At 37.2% G+C, this 16,231-nt stretch overlaps 1 protein-coding gene across 1 annotated transcript in view; it reads right to left on the reverse strand.

The window, feature by feature from the left end:
* Positions 1–2,423: 2,423 nt before the first annotated feature.
* rgs11 (regulator of G protein signaling 11) overlaps positions 2,424–16,231 on the reverse strand; it is a 26,390-nt gene continuing 12,582 nt past the window's right edge. The window contains exons 9-17 of the mRNA XM_056452109.1: positions 13,797–13,862; positions 13,480–13,503; positions 10,296–10,357; positions 9,994–10,107; positions 8,686–8,801; positions 6,443–6,530; positions 4,247–4,385; positions 3,412–3,494; positions 2,424–3,234 (exon numbers count right to left, since the gene is read on the reverse strand). Coding sequence (XP_056308084.1) covers positions 3,099–3,234; positions 3,412–3,494; positions 4,247–4,385; positions 6,443–6,530; positions 8,686–8,801; positions 9,994–10,107; positions 10,296–10,357; positions 13,480–13,503; positions 13,797–13,862 — 828 coding nt within the window. The 3' untranslated portion in view covers positions 2,424–3,098. The remainder of the gene's footprint in view (positions 3,235–3,411; positions 3,495–4,246; positions 4,386–6,442; positions 6,531–8,685; positions 8,802–9,993; positions 10,108–10,295; positions 10,358–13,479; positions 13,504–13,796; positions 13,863–16,231) is intronic.

The raw sequence follows: 16,231 nt of genomic DNA on the forward strand, positions 1-16,231 counted from the left end.
CTGGCCAATCCTGAGCACCTTCTTTGCCTTTAGGAACTTTGATGTGGAGGCTGAAGTATGAGAAGGAGTGCTATCCTGCTGAAGAATTTGCCCTCTCCTGTGGTTTGTAATGTAATGGGCAGCACAAATGTCTTGATACCTCAGGCTGTTGATGTTGCCATCCACTCTGCAGATCTCTCGCATGCCCCCATACTAAATGTAACCCCAAACCATGTCTTATCCTTCACCAAACTTGACTGATTTCTGTGAGAATCTTGGGTCCATGCGGGTCCCAGTAGGTCTTCTGCAGTATTTGTGATGATTGGGATGCAGTTCAACTGATGATTCATCAGAAAAATCTACCTTCTGCCACTTTTCCAAGTGATCAACTAGAAGTCAAGTTATTACAGTATGTGTTGCTCCTACAACTGGGATCGACAACAAGACTTCTGTCAGGTGGTGTAGTATTGGTTATTATGACAATCCTTGTTCTTGTTTTCCCAAAGGAAGGCCTTGTAAATTGCACATATGCACTTGTTTAAAAATGAGGCAGTGCAATCAGAGAATATGTAAGATATGCTAATGTTGTTGTTAGTCATTTTTATTTGTGCTCTTGATTTTTCCTCTTTTTTTTGTCTTAAAATGTTCTATAATCTATATGCCAATAAAAGGAAACACAATTTAATGATTATTTATTATTTAAAGGGCACCTATTATGAAAAAAATCACCTTTATAAGAGCTTAAACAGTTGTGTGGCAAGAGTCTGTGAATATAACCAACTTCTAATGGTACAAATATATTAATTTAATTTTGTATAATCACACTTGATTTGCTTAGGGCTCTATTTTAACGATCTAGGCGCAAAGTCTAAAGCACAAGGTGCAAAAGCATTAAGGGCGTGTTTAAATCCACTTTTGCTATTTTAAGGACGGAAAAATATGCGCTGTGCCCCAGCGAATGGTCTAACAGGGTTGTGCTTATTCTCTTATGAGTTATGGGTGTGTTTTGAGCATAATGTGCATTAAACCAATCAGAGTCTCATTTTCCATTCCTTTTAAGAGTCAGTTGTGTTGCGCTATGGCGCATTTGCTATTTACATGGCGGCGTGGAAAAGCTGAATCTTAACTAGCGAGAAACTAGCGAGTTAAATATACCGTCTGCAGCGCAAGGATAAAGAACAAGCCTCTTCCATTCCACCTCTTTACTTTCTCTCTACTTTATTTTACTCATTACTTTACTCCTTTACTTTTGTGGATAATGCAACGGTGTTGTACGCACTCCACTGAAGACATCCATTAGCCTACATATTTAATTTCGTTTGTTAAGTGCAAATATTTGTTTCAAAACTATTTTTAAATTCAGTTCTAATTTCCAGCAACAAATAAATAAATAAACATTAAAAATGAAGTGTGGTCAAAAAACGGAGTTATATCGAAACACGCATCCTATTCTTATGCCCTATATGGTGATGCAGACGTCTCCAAAACCTGAAAGGTGGACAAATCTAAGCTTGTTTTTATTAAAACAAATATATATGCATATAAAAAATAATACTGCTAATAATAACAACATTATACAAATGCAAATTGTCATGAATAAATTGAAAAAAGCCCCCCGGACATTAAGGCATGGAGGCAGTGTTTTTTATATTTATGCAGAAAATAATCATTTTTGTAACACTTTAGTCCTTTGCAAATGTAAAGATATTTGTGTATTGCTGTACATCCAGTATGTATTAAGCAATGTGTATGTGTTTGGACCTGCATAGGCACATAACTAATACACTCTGCGCTGGACTTTAGACCTGCTTTTAGTTGGTCAATGGTGCGGTCTATTTCAGTTCCTCAAAATAGCAACGCGCCAACAATGCGCCTTAACACAACCATGAGTCCATAAAGTGGTGCAAATGGATTTGCTATTTAAACAATGTGGTGCAAAACGTGAAAATTAGGTTTTCGCTGGTCTAAAAATAGCAACAAATCGCGCCAAACACATCTTGCACTTTATTGCAGCAAGTCTATGATAGGGCCCTTTGATTCACATTCTCCCTTTGTACGTGTCATCAGAGGGGAAACGCCCCACCCATTAGTAACATGTCTTGTTTTTGAATCTGCCACTATGCTGACGCACAGGCATTTGTAGCTCCGCCCTCTTTTGAAAAGAGCACAATCTCATTTGAATTTAAAGCGACAGTCACCAAAACGGCACAATTTGGATCAAAGCCTACAAGCGGCAGTTAAAAGATTTATAAAACATTATCTGTGTGGTATTTTGAGCTGAAACTTCACATACACACTCCTTACATCTCGTAAAAAGGGACACAATAATGTACTAGACTAATTTCATAAGACATAATGTTAATTTATGCAAACAGAGACAGTAAATGTATAACACAAAGAAAGTTTAATATCAAAGAAACATTAAAAACATGACAAATGTGTGAAAAAGTTGAGTTCCACTTGAAGAAACACATTCATAGAAGAGCTGAACATTTATGAGATTGTGATTATGTTGGATGGCATTATTGCTATATCTTTGAAATGCGAGCCTGATGTGATGAGAATTATCTTTAAACAATAACCTAGAGCAGGGGTCACTAAACTTGTTCCTGGAGGGCCGGTGTCCTGCAGATTTTAGCTCCAACCCTAATCAAACACACCTGAACAAGCTAATCAAGGTCTTTCTAGGTCAGGGGTGTCCAAACTCGGTCCTGGAGGGCCGGTGTCCTGCAGGTTTTAACTCCAACTTGCCTCAACACACCTGCAAAGATGTTTCTAGAAAGCCTAGCAAGAGCTTGATTAGCTAGCCCAGGTGTGTCTGATTGCGGTTGGAACTAAACTTTGCGGGACACCAGCCCTCCAGGACCGAGATTGGACACCCCTGTTGTAGGTGTACTTGAAACATCCAGGCAGGTGTGTTGAGGCAAGTTGGAGGTAAACCCTGCAGGGACACCGGCCCCCCAGGACCAAGATTGGTGACCCCTGACCTAGAGGCTAAAATATCTGCTTTGTGGAGCTCAATAGCAATGTAGTTGCCTTTCTCAAGTGTGTTAGCTAACAACATACGGCAGAAAATAAATCTGAGTGTTTTACGCAGCAATAAATATTTGTGTGCACGTTTACAGCCTTGACGCAGTTCCAGAATTGCCTTTGACAGAGTTTGAGTTCTTTGTCTTCCCATCATCCTCTGCGGTTTGGGTGACGAGAGCAGGTGAGGGGCTGGAGTGACGCTGCCGACGCATGAACGGGAACACACTGAACACACAAACTTTTGATAAAACGGTGATCTTTGATAATTCATAAAATGATTCATAACAGAGTCGACAATATAATACATCATTTTGTGCTATGTCTAGATGGAATACAGCTGTGGATACTCGCCCTGTAAAACGGAAATATACACGGACTGTTGTTGTGTGTTTGGGGTTTTACCTTTTCTTGGTCTCCTGTGGCACAATGGCTCTGGCCAATAAGCTCTTGTAGAGTTCGGATTTCAAATAGCGAGGGAAAGAATCCTACAAAAGACACAAACCACGTCTGTTGAACACTGGTAAGAATATTTAAATCTATTTATAGCAACTTTTTACATAATAAAGGCATTTTTTACACTACTAACATCCATTTAATGCAGGGGTCACCAATCACGGGCCTGGGGGGCCGGTGTCCCTGCAGGTTTTAGCTCCAACTTGCCTCAACACACCTGCCTGATTGTTTCAAGAATACCTAGTAAAGCAGCGGTCACACTTGGCTTTTCCTCCCATAGACTTCCATTCATACGCACGCGAATGCGTCAGACCGGAAACGCGGGGTCATGCGTTAAGTTTCGCAGGTTGCTGCAGTGCAAAGTTCAAGCTTGGTGAACTCTGACCTGCGAAATCGCATCACTTGACTGCGTGAGTTCAATCGAGGATCAAAACATGACCTCTCTGGACAGATATTTAAAACATGGAGCAATCGCTGGCTTTTTTAAATGTCTAATCATCTTGTTTAACCCCGCCCCTTTTTGCAGCGCCGCACGACAGAATTTCGCACACACAAAGCCCGGTGTGACCGTAGATTTAGACCTTGATTAGCTTGTTTAGGTGTGTTTGATTAGAGTTGGAGCTAAAATCTGCAGGACACCGGCCCTCCAGGAACAAGTTTGGTGACCACTGATTTAATGGCAAGTATGTATTTAATGTTTTAATACTGTTTTTTAATCTGATGAATGCAGCCTTGGTGAGTGTAAGAGACTTTTTGATTTTGAGCAAACAATTGAAGGGCATGCCTTTTTCATGAGGAAGTAAATGTGCATTTGAGCATCATCCAAGACAAAACGATGAGGACGCTTAAGCCCTTCCAATGTTTTTTCCATGGTCTTGCTGTCAATATTCACCCAACGACTTGCACCAGGAGCCAGAAACTGCCTGAAGGATCGCAAACAAAAGAAAAATCAGAGGCACTGAAAGACATTGAGTGTGTCAAGGAGAATGACAAAGTTAAAAGAATTATACATACACTCAAGCCTGAAATTATTCATACCCCTGGCAAATTCTGACTTAAACTTTCTTTATTTAACAAGATATATATATATATTTTTTTTACCAGAAATGACACAGGCTTCTCCCAAAACATGATAAGATGATGTACAAGAGGCATCATTGTGGAAAAAATATATATTTCTCAGCTTTTGTTTACATTTGATAAAAATTTTAAGTCAGAATTTGCCAGGTGTATGAATAAAATCAAGCTTGACTGTATATATTACATAGGTCATACTTCAGTATGCTTTTTTGGCCTTTAAAATTTGAATATATCATTTAATAAACTAACAAAATGCAATTAAGTTACATTTATTAAAAACTAAACTACCCAAATTATGTGAAAATGATATGATCTGATCTGATATGGTATAGCAATTTATTGTCAAGTGTCACAGTCACCAGCGATCTAGCCCCATGCAGATCACTGGAGAACTACAAATCTGCCAGCAAAAGAACAACAGTAATGTTGCACTCACACACCTGGCCTAGACCCCCATGATTGCAAACAGACACAGCTGAAGCTGTTCAGGACTAATTACACAGACTATAGCTGCGTTCCAAATGGTACACTATGCACTTTTGCACAACATGCATTTTTGTGTGTGTTTAAAAGACAGATGTGTAATATATGTCTAAAAATAAACGTCTTCGCTAAAACGAGGTTAAGTTTAGTCTAAAAGAATAGCCCAAAACTAGCCTGAATGACAACACATGTGGAATCAAATCTGTGTTTTTGATGACTAGTCTAGATTCAGGCTAAACACAAAATAGCTTGGTAGGATGCAAGAAATCATTATAATATGATGTTTTGTTACTCAAGAAAACACTTTAAAACTGTTCTGCTGCGAACTATCAGTGTGTGAATAACAGTTATTTGAAATGGAAATCCTTCGTAAAGAACAGAAAATATACACTACCTGACAAAAGTTCTAGGAACAACAGACAACAAACTTGATTTCTAGTTGAGCGTTTGAATCTGAAGTGGCGTATATGAAAGGCAAAGGCCGCTAGATTACGCTTATTTTACCAAAATGAAATATGATCATGCCTTGATTTTTAATTCGTTGGAAGGACTTTGGAGGACTGCATCCATACATCTCTGCAATCACTCAAATAACTCATTAATAAAGTCATCTCGAATGACAAAGAAAGCGTTCTTCCAGGATTCAAATTCTATGACTCGGCCTTCATATTACCCCAGACATGCTCGATAATGTTAATGTCTGGTGACTGGGCTGGCCAATCCTGGAGCACCTTGACCTTTTTTTTTTTCTGGAACTTTGATTTGGAGGCTGAAATATGAGGAGCAGCGCTATCCTGCTGAAGAATTTGCCCTCTCTTGTGGTTTGTAATGTAATGGGCAGCACAAATGTCTTGATACCTCAGGCTGTTGATGTTGCCATCCACTCTGCAGATCTCTCACACACCCCCATACTGAATGTAACCCCAAACTATGATTTTTCCTTCACCAAACTTGACTGATTTCTGTGAGAATCTTGGGTCAATGCAGGTTCCAATAGGTCATCTGCAGTATTTGTGATGATTGGGATGCAGTTCAACAGATGATTCATCAAAAAAATCTACCTTATGACACTTCCCCTAATGATCAACTAGAAGTCAAGTTATTAATTGTTGCTCTTACAACTGGGATCGACTTATTAGGTAGTGTAATATATGTCTTTACTGTCATTTTTCTTTAAAGTAATGCATCCTTGCTTAAAAAAAAAGTTCCAACTTTTTTTAAACAAGTTTTAAACAAAAAAATTACCAACTCCAAACTTTTGAACAGTTAAATCTATATGTAAATATGTTTAAATATTTTGCAAGAAACTGTGAATATAGGATATTTAGTGCACTCTGCGATTCCATTTGGTCCTCCAAGCACCTAAAACAACTTTAAATCCACAAGTAACAGCGATAAATAGTAATTAAGGTCATACTTGTAAACCTCGTCCACTTTCTCGGGAATTTTGGAGCTCTCTCCATGACGAACGTCCTCACAGGCCTGCCAGAAGCACAAGTTCTCCGCTGATAATGAGAGAAAAGCCAAACAAACAGCAAAGAAAGGGGACAAAAGAAGATGATGAGAGGGGAGGAATGAGAAGGGGAACAGGGGAGACAGAAACATGAAAAGTCGTTACATTATTCATACACAGAGAGAGCGCAGCAGGATAAAAATGGAATCTATTAAAGCTCCAAAAGTGCAGAAGGGAACGACAGTTTTGGGACGCCACAGAGAACTGGGTTGAAGTTAAAGAAACAGTTTTATATAACAAGAGACTTTGTGTAAACATATCAGAAATATTATTTGAGGTCAATTTAATATGTAAATGTAGCTTATCATTTAGTTTTATTGTTTTAGTATGACTGAATACCAATACCAAATAATTTCAGGTCAGAAAATTCTCTTTAAATTGGTCAAAATTGACCATTAATAATTTATAATGTGCCATGGCATGATTTTTTTTAGATTACATTCATGATTACTGTTCCTTATTTATTTCAGAATTGTAAATATTAAATATATAAAGCTATGAATAAATACAAATTATATAAATTTTTGTGCCTTATGACTTGTTATTACACAAAAAGAAACAAATATTTTCAAGCAGCACACTGTTTGATAGCGTTGTTGGTTGTTATACCCACCAGATGGCGCCAATTGTCAGCAAACCAAATATTCATTCATTCATTCATTTTCCTTCGGCTTAGTCTGTATTTCAGAGGTCGCCACTGCGGAACGAACCACCAACTATTCCAGCATATATTTTAGGCAGCGGATGCCTTTCCAGTTGCAACCTGGTACTGGGAAACACCCATACACATTCATTCTCACACACTCATACACTATGGCCAGTTTGCTTTATTCAAGTTTTCTAAACCGCATGTCTTTGGACTTGCGGCTGGAAGCGCTGCGTAAAACATGTGCTGGATAAGTTGGCGGTTCATTCCACTGTGGCAACCCCGGATTAATAAAGGGACTAAGCCGAAAAGAAAATGAATGAATGAATGAATGTCTTTGGACTGTGGGGAAAACCCTAGAGGAAACCCACGCAAACACTGGGAGAACATGCAAATTCAACACAGAAATGCCAAATAGTCCACCCGGGACTCGAACCAGTGACCTTCTTGCTGTGAGGCGACAGTTCTATACACTAAGCCGCCTTGCCACCCCCAAACCAAATTTTAATTAAAATTAAAACTAAATTGCTTAAAGAAATAATTGTTTTTGCAAATAGGCTCACTTTAAATAGTTCCCCTATTTAAATAGTTGAGTTTTACTATTTTTTTGAATCCATTCAGCCAATTAAGCTTAGCTTAGCATAAATCATTGAATCAGATTAGACCATTAGCATCTCACAATTTTTTTTTCATTTTCAAATCATTTTCCTCTTTAAAGCTTGACTCTTCTTTAGTTACATTATGTACTAAGACTAACGGAAAATGTAAAGTTGCCATTTTCTTGGCCGACATGCTCTTATTCTGGCATAATAAACAATGAAACACTTTTCTGTTGTACCATGATATTACGTGCAATGATATTACATTATGTTACCTAGTTATCTATGCTGCAGCCATGGTATAGCAGTAAAGTTCCTTTATTTTTATGCCAGAATGAGAGCATAGTTCCTATATAGTATAGGTCCTATATGTATAGTTGAAGTCAGAATTATTAGCCCTCGGGAATATTTTTTCCTCTAATTTCTGTTTAACGGTAATACGATTTTTCAACACATTTCTAAACATAATAGTTTTAATAACTCATTTCTAATAACTGATTTATTTGATCTTTGCCATGATGATAGTAAATAATATTTGACTAGATATTTTTCAAGATACCAGTATTCAGCTTAAAGTGACATTTTAAAGGCTTAACTAGTTCTGTATTCAATCGCAAAAATATTGCTTAAGAGGGCTAATAATATTGACCTTAAAATGTTCTTTCAAAAATTAAAAACTGCTTTTATTCTAGCCGAAATAAAACAAATAAGACTTTTTCTAGAAGAAAAATCATTATAGGAAATACTGTAAAAAATTCCCTGCTCTGTTAAACTTAATTTGGGAAATATTTAAAAAAGAAACACATATATAAAAATCTATAACATGGCACCAGAACATTTACTGAAGGTTGTCTTGAAAAGTATGGATAAGCGTTTTAATTTTTCTTAATAGAGTGAGTTACCGCTGAACTCCTTCTCCAGATAAATGAGGAACTCTTTCCTGCCCATCGGGTCATCCAGCAGCTCTGTAAAGCTGAAGCTCCAGCGCTCCACACGCAGTTTAGTGGGAACAGCAACCCTGAGTCAGCAAAACACAGTTAAACAGAGCAAAAACTGACCTGCAGACTGGACATCATTACACTACAGGAGTTCAGTAAAAATGAATGAACGTTATACACATTAATGTTTAACATACAGTTAAACTCATCCATGTATTATGTATTCCTCCCTCCCCTAAAAAATCTAAAATGTTTGTCACTAGGCATAAAAATGTCTTGTTACAATAATTGCTGAAGCTTTTTACATTTATTCATTCATTTTCCTTCGGCTTAGTCTCTTATTTATCATGGGTCGCCACAGTGTAATGAACCACCAACTATTTCGGTATATGTTTTACGCAGCTGATGCCCTTCCAGCCACAACCCAGTAATGGGAAACACTTATACACTCACATTCACACATATACTCATAGACTATGGCCAATTTTGTTTATCCAATTCACCTATAGCGCATGTTGGACTGTGGGGGAAACCATAGCACCCGGAAGTAGCCGGAATATTTTGAATCAATATCTCAGGAATGTTTTACACCCGGTTAGTATATGAACCTACTATATATATATGAAAAATGATACATTAAATAGCCTGTTAAGTGATGAACATCATGGAAAAAAACAATATTCAAAATATTCTTACAATAAACTGAACATTGTTTAATCATAAATAAATATTCTCTGTATGTTGAAGTGACAACAATAACAACATCATGCTTGTTATTATCACTATATATTGTATAACAACATATTCATGGGCTGCACGGTGGCGCAGTGGGTAGCACATACGCCTTACAGCAAGACGGTCGCTGGTTCGAACCTGTTGGTGTTTCTGTGTGGAGTTTGCATGTTCTCCCCGTGTTAGCGTGGGTTTCCTCCGGGTGCTCCTGGTTACCCCACAGTCCAAAGACATGCGCTATAGGTGAACTAGGTAAGCTAAATTGTCCATAGTGTATGTGTGTGAATGTAAGAGTGTATGGGTGTTTCCCAGAGATGGGTTGCAGCTGGAAGGGCATGCGCTGCGTAAAACATATGTCGGTTAAGTTGGCGGTTTGTTCCGCTGTGGTGACCCCAGATTAATAAAGGGACTAATCAGAAAAGAAAATGAATGAATGAACATATTCTTCAATTTGAATCATTTGTGAATATGATGATAATTATATGTCATGGCTAACGGTTTAATTAAGATTATTATTTGTGTGTGTCTGTTGTGACTCACGCTTCAGAGTTCATGTTCCAAAACAGCACATCATCTGTGATCCAGGGATTGCTAGGAAGACACCCTTGCATTATGGGGTCATGAGGCTGGTACTGCTCACAGTACTTCACATAGCTACACACACACACACACACACACACACACACACACACACACACACACACACACACACACACACACACAAGGATTATAGTAAGAGTTCTTGCTTTTTAAATGGAGAGTCCATTAGTTCTAGCCTGGAGACTGAATCTATAGCAGAGTAGACACGCTAAAACACACACTAATACACACACACTCAGTACCTCTCAAGGCAGATTGAGGACTTGACACGATTCCTCGCCAGGCTCATCCTGTTATGTTCAATCTAAAGTTGTTGTATAAAAAGTAGAAAATAAGCAAGATAGAAGTCAATTTTGCAGTAGTTAAAGGCCCATGATAGTATTTAAAGAATATATATTTTTAAAATTTACAATTTATATATATATATATATATATATATATATATATATATATATATATATATATATATATATATATTATATGTGCACTACCATGCAAAAGTGTGGGGTAGGTAAAACAGCAATAAATATTAAATGGTAAATGTTACTAAAAAAGTACACATTTTTGTCATTATAAATATTATACTAAATATAATTGTAATATATTAATTCATTCATAATTTTATTTTGCAGAATCGTTACTCTAGTCTTAAGTGTCACATGATCATTCAGAAATCATTTAATATGCTTAATTGTGGCTTTTTTGAAATTTTTTAAAATTTTCATTAATATAGAAAACATTCTTCGTTTTAATCACCATTTTTAGAGGTTTCTTAAAAAATCTGTAAAAATAAATAAAAACAAATAATAAATTATAATAATAAATCAAAAAATAATATATATTTTTACAGACTTTTTTATATGTAGTACATATATAAAAAATAAGGTATACATATTTTTAAAATTATTTATATATTTATAAAATTAATATAAATAAACAATAGGGTATATGCTGAAGTATGCTAGAGGACTTTTAATTTGTAAGTAACCTGGGTTAAGCGCTTCTGGTGAACTGTATGCCATTGAAAAATCAGCATGCTGGTTTCTTTAAAAATCAGCAATAATTTATGATATCTGATATAAAGTGGGTCTCAGATTGTACAAGAAGCACTGCATTAAATTACATTTTCCCCTGCCATGTCTTTAAAATATGAACATTTATTTTACCCCAGTATTTTCAATGGGGCTTCTGCACTATCCTGCGTGCAAGTAAACGGCTTTTTGTCTCATTTTACTCTTGAGCGACTAAATGAATGCCAAAGTCTATTTAACTGATTTTATTGTGATTACATTACAACATCAATGCTGTAAAAGGAATCTAATAAAATGAAAAAACGTCACATTAACCGTTCACCGGATTTTTATCAGTATGGGAAGAAACACTAGCTCTGCCCGATTATAAATATTTATACAACAGTTCTGTCTGGTTCTTGAATCTGATTGGCTGATAACTGTGTGTATTCTTGCAAGTAACAGCACTTGATTAGCCTCTTTACCCTTCACCCTTGTTTATTACTCCGCCTACATACAGCAACAAGCAGAGGACACTCTACAGTTTGACAAATATTGCTGCTGTTGGGCAACATAATGTACTTTTGAGGCTTTTTTAGTCAAGAATGTAGTTGTTTAGATTATAACTATGCAGTTTATTTATAAGGGTAGTGCCTATTTTGAAATATTTATCATTTCTGAGAGACAGCATGTCGGCGGCCATTGGCCTGTCATTGAGCAAAGATGGTTGACGATGTTCAACCACACGATGACGACAGAGACACATAATAAGACCCAAGAGAAAAACTGTAATTTCAAACTACAGCCGATCAAATCATATTTAAACAGGTAAATGACTTTCTAAGTGGATCTCTCTCTTTTGTATGTTGTAGTGCTGTATTTATACCATAGTAATATTTTGATCTCCCAATTGCAACAAAGAAATACTGGGAGATATCTCTGTAGACCAGGCATGTCCAAGCTCGGTCCTGGAGGGCCGGTGTCCTGCAAAGTTTAGTTCCAACCCCAATCAGACACACCTGGGCTAGCTAATCAAGCACTTACTAGGCTTTCTAGAAACATCCGTGATGGTGTGTTGAGGCAAGTTGGAGCTAAAATCTGCAGGACACCGGCCCTCCAGGGCCGAGTTTGGACACCCCTGCTGTAGACTGATGGCATTTCATGCCGTTCTGCCTTATAATCTTAAAATGTCCGCAAAATCACCTGTTTTGTAATAATTTTAGACATTACGCTAGAGAATCCTTCAAATACTAGCTCTAAAGTGATGTTGGTGAATTTGTAACTGCGTCTTGTAGCAGTGCGATGTGGCTGTATATTGTCACTAGTGGCACGCCACCAGTGCTGATATACACCCATATCGCACAGAGGACACTCTACAGAATGTAGTTGTTTAGATTGCAACTATGCAGTTTATTTACAAGGATAGTGCCTATTTTAAAATGATTATATATTCATATAGGCGGCCATTAGCCTGCCATGCTGAGCAGAGCAAAGACGTCAATCCACAAGATGGCGACAGAGACATCATAATAAGCCCTTAGAAGCTAAAACAGCATAAATTCAAACTACAGCTGATCAAATCATTATTAAACTGGTAAGTGATATTCTAAGTCGATCTCTCTCCTTTGTATATTGTAGTGCTGTATTTAGACCATATAATTGTAGTGTATTGAGTGTGAGATGGGACTCGCATATCAGGAATGTGTGCTGTGTTGGCAGAAAGATAGAAGAAATGCCTGGCTTTCTTTTAGTGTTTTTCCTTATCGCAAACACAACAGTAATAGTGATTGCGCTGCTTTTTTTTAGGGTTCATTATTGTGATATCCCGATTGCAACAGAGAAATACTGTAGACTGTAATAGACTGTAGAACTGTAGGGAGATATCTCTGTAGACTGCCGTTAAGTCTTATCTTAAAATATGAGTAAAATCACCTGTTTTGTCATCACTTTAGACATTACGCTAGAGAATCATTCAAGTACTAGGTCTAAAGTGACGTTTGTGAATGAGCAACCGTTTCTGCTATTCTGGGTCAGCTGCAGATGTTAATGAATGGTGGAAGAAAGTAGTTCCTCTTACAAAAGGGTTTTAAGACTCTCCGTGTTTGATTTTCTTTTTTATACATGCGATTATGCCATCGAACTGTTGTATAAACGCAGTATCACACTCGTAGCAGTGCAATGTGGCTGGATATCATCACTGGTGGGACACTAAGGCATTCGACCGGCAGGTTCTAGCAAATGCATGCCTCCCACCAATAACTATACAGCCATATCGCACTGCTACTTCTGTGACATTGCTCATATACATATATATTACATTATAAACATTTTTAACATGCTAAAGATATGTTTAATTAATCAAAAATAATTAGTATTATTGAATGCAACTCTTGCTATTAATAAACCAAACACTCACCTCTTTTTTGTAGAATTCTGCATTCTTTTCTGAAATGTACAATCACAAAAATAGCTCTCAGGTTTCCTCAAAGGCTAAACACTTCTGTCTGTATAAACTTTACGGTCTTGCAATGAAATGAAATGTCAGCAGGAAATGAGGCAGTGTATTAAGAGATTACTTACTTGATTAAGGATGCATGGTACAAACAGAAATAAAGAGAAACACAAGCTATAGATGATGCATGGGAGACTCCGCTGTGAATGTTTTGCTCATACTGTATATTTGTATGTGGATCATGTGTTGTTGTGGATGTGTTTTTTATTGAGTTCACTGACCAGCTGCACGCGTGTGTTCATGGTTCTTCTCTCCGGCCCATAATTTATAATATCCAGTGTCCCCGGCTGAAAAATGACAGATATACTGTAGATTAGTGTCAAAATACTTGTTTATCTGTATATCTTTACTAATGTTGCAACCAATTAAAATGTTTTATTCCCTTTACAAATGTTTTATCATATCAACAGATAAAAAATAAAACAATTAAGTATTGTCTTTTGGACCTGCGATACATGCTAATGTTCTGAGGTAATACTTTCATGCAAATCCTAAAGGGATAGTTCACCCACATATGAGTATTCTATCATCATTTACTCCCAAATATTGAGAAGTCAATGGTTACAGATTTTCAGATTTTTTCAAATGATCTTCTTTTGTGTTCAACAGAAGATAGAAACAAATAACGGTTTGAGATCACTTGAGGGTGAGAAAGCAGAGAGTATATTTAGATTTTGTGGTGAACTAACCCTTTAACTAATTCTGTCATCTCATAAAAGAATTTAGTTTAATTTAATTTATTTTTTTCTGTTTTATTGTTGTACTGTCACTAAATGACTTCCTTTATCATGGTGATTTCATCCTGCATTAAACAAAAAAAAAAATTCAAAACTTATTTAATTTATTTAATTTAGTAGCCAAATCACCTACACTCACTGGCCACTTTATTAGGTACACCTGTCCAACTGCTCGTTAATGCAAATTTCTAATCAGCCAATCACATGGCAGCAACTCAATACACATATATGCATGTAGACATGGTCAAGACGATCTGCTGCAGTTTACACCGAGCATTAACAAAACTGGACAATAGAAGATTGGAAAAACGTTGCCTGATCTAATGAGTCTAGATTTCTGCTGCGACATTCGGATGGTAGGGTCAGCAACATGAAAGCATAGATCCATCTTCTATTGTCTCAACGGTTCAGGCTGGTGGTGGTGGTGTAATGGTGTGGGGGATATTTTCTTGGCACACTTTGGGCCCATTAGTACCAAATGAGCATCGTGTCCACAGCCTACCAGAGTATTGTTGCCGACCATGTGCATCCCTTTATGACCACAGTGTGACCATCTTCTGATGGCTACTTCCAGCAGGATAACGCGCCATTTCATAAAGCGCGAATCATCTCAGACTGGTTTCTTGAACATGACAATGAGTTCACTGTACTCAAATGGCCTCCACAGTGACCAGAACTCAATCCAATAGAGCACCTTTGGGATGGTGGATCTTGGATGTGCAGTCGACAAATCTGCAGCAATTGTGTGATGTTATCATGTCAATATGGACCAAAATCTCTGAGAAATGTTTCCAGTACCTTGTTGAATCTATGCCACAAAGGAATAATGCAGTTCTGAAGGAAAAGACGGTCCAACCCGGTACTAGTAAGGTGTACCTAATAAAGTGGCCGGTAAGTATATATTTGAATAAAAAATTTACTGTAAACCTTGTTTATTCCAGGCTTTTAAACTAAACCAAATCCCAGTAAATTCTGCATGGCAGGTGGATTTACAAGATTTCACAAATACACAACACTAACACACACACACACACACACACACACAGTGACAATATAGGAATGAAATGGCCTCTAAATCCATCCCAGATTAAATCATCATCAGGATTCCTAGTTAAAATGCCTTTGCGCAGGACTGTCAGAATAACACACCCACAAACACACAAACACTCATAGTCACTTAGTAACAGAATATCCTCTTAAGCGCTCAGCCAAAAGATGGAACCATTAGAGAAATACCCACACACACACACACACACACACACACACACACACACACACACACACACACGCACACACACACAGTGTTTCCACATCACTCTCCACACTGCTATTCATACACTACTCTTAAGCTCATGTTAAGCAGTGCACGGATATTTGGCACTCATGTATGAGGCACCAATGACTTCCAGTCTATTTTCTCTTTTCTTCCGCTGGTGTCTGCACTCCCTTCTCTCGTTCTCTTCTCCTTTCGTCCCCTTCCCCCCTTTTTTTTCCCCTCTGCTTTGCGATGCTTTTAACTCACTGGCTGAATATTTCATAAGCAGAAGCAGGATACAGATATGAGGGCATGTGGCAGACGGGTGCAGATGCCGGCGCATGCTTTTAACATTGTGTTTTTTACAATTCTGAAAGGTTATGATAAAACTGAACTACTCTTATTAAGGATCTTATTAAATCTCTGAAATAAGAAGTAACAATTCAATAATGATAAAAGGGGTGGTCCAGAGTGTATTTTTAAAGCTTGTTTGTGTTTATAAGATGCAAAGCAATGTGTGCTCATGCTTCACTTGTACAAAATCACGGTATTTTTTCAGATATCTTACTTTGATTATATACACTGAAAAAAGTGTTGCATGCAAAACTGTTGCAAATAATTTATTTGTGTTGAATTTAAACAAACAAATTAAATGTAAAAATGT

Source organism: Danio aesculapii, chromosome 1 (genome assembly GCF_903798145.1).
Source record: "Danio aesculapii chromosome 1, fDanAes4.1, whole genome shotgun sequence".
NCBI lineage: Eukaryota > Metazoa > Chordata > Actinopteri > Cypriniformes > Danionidae > Danio > Danio aesculapii.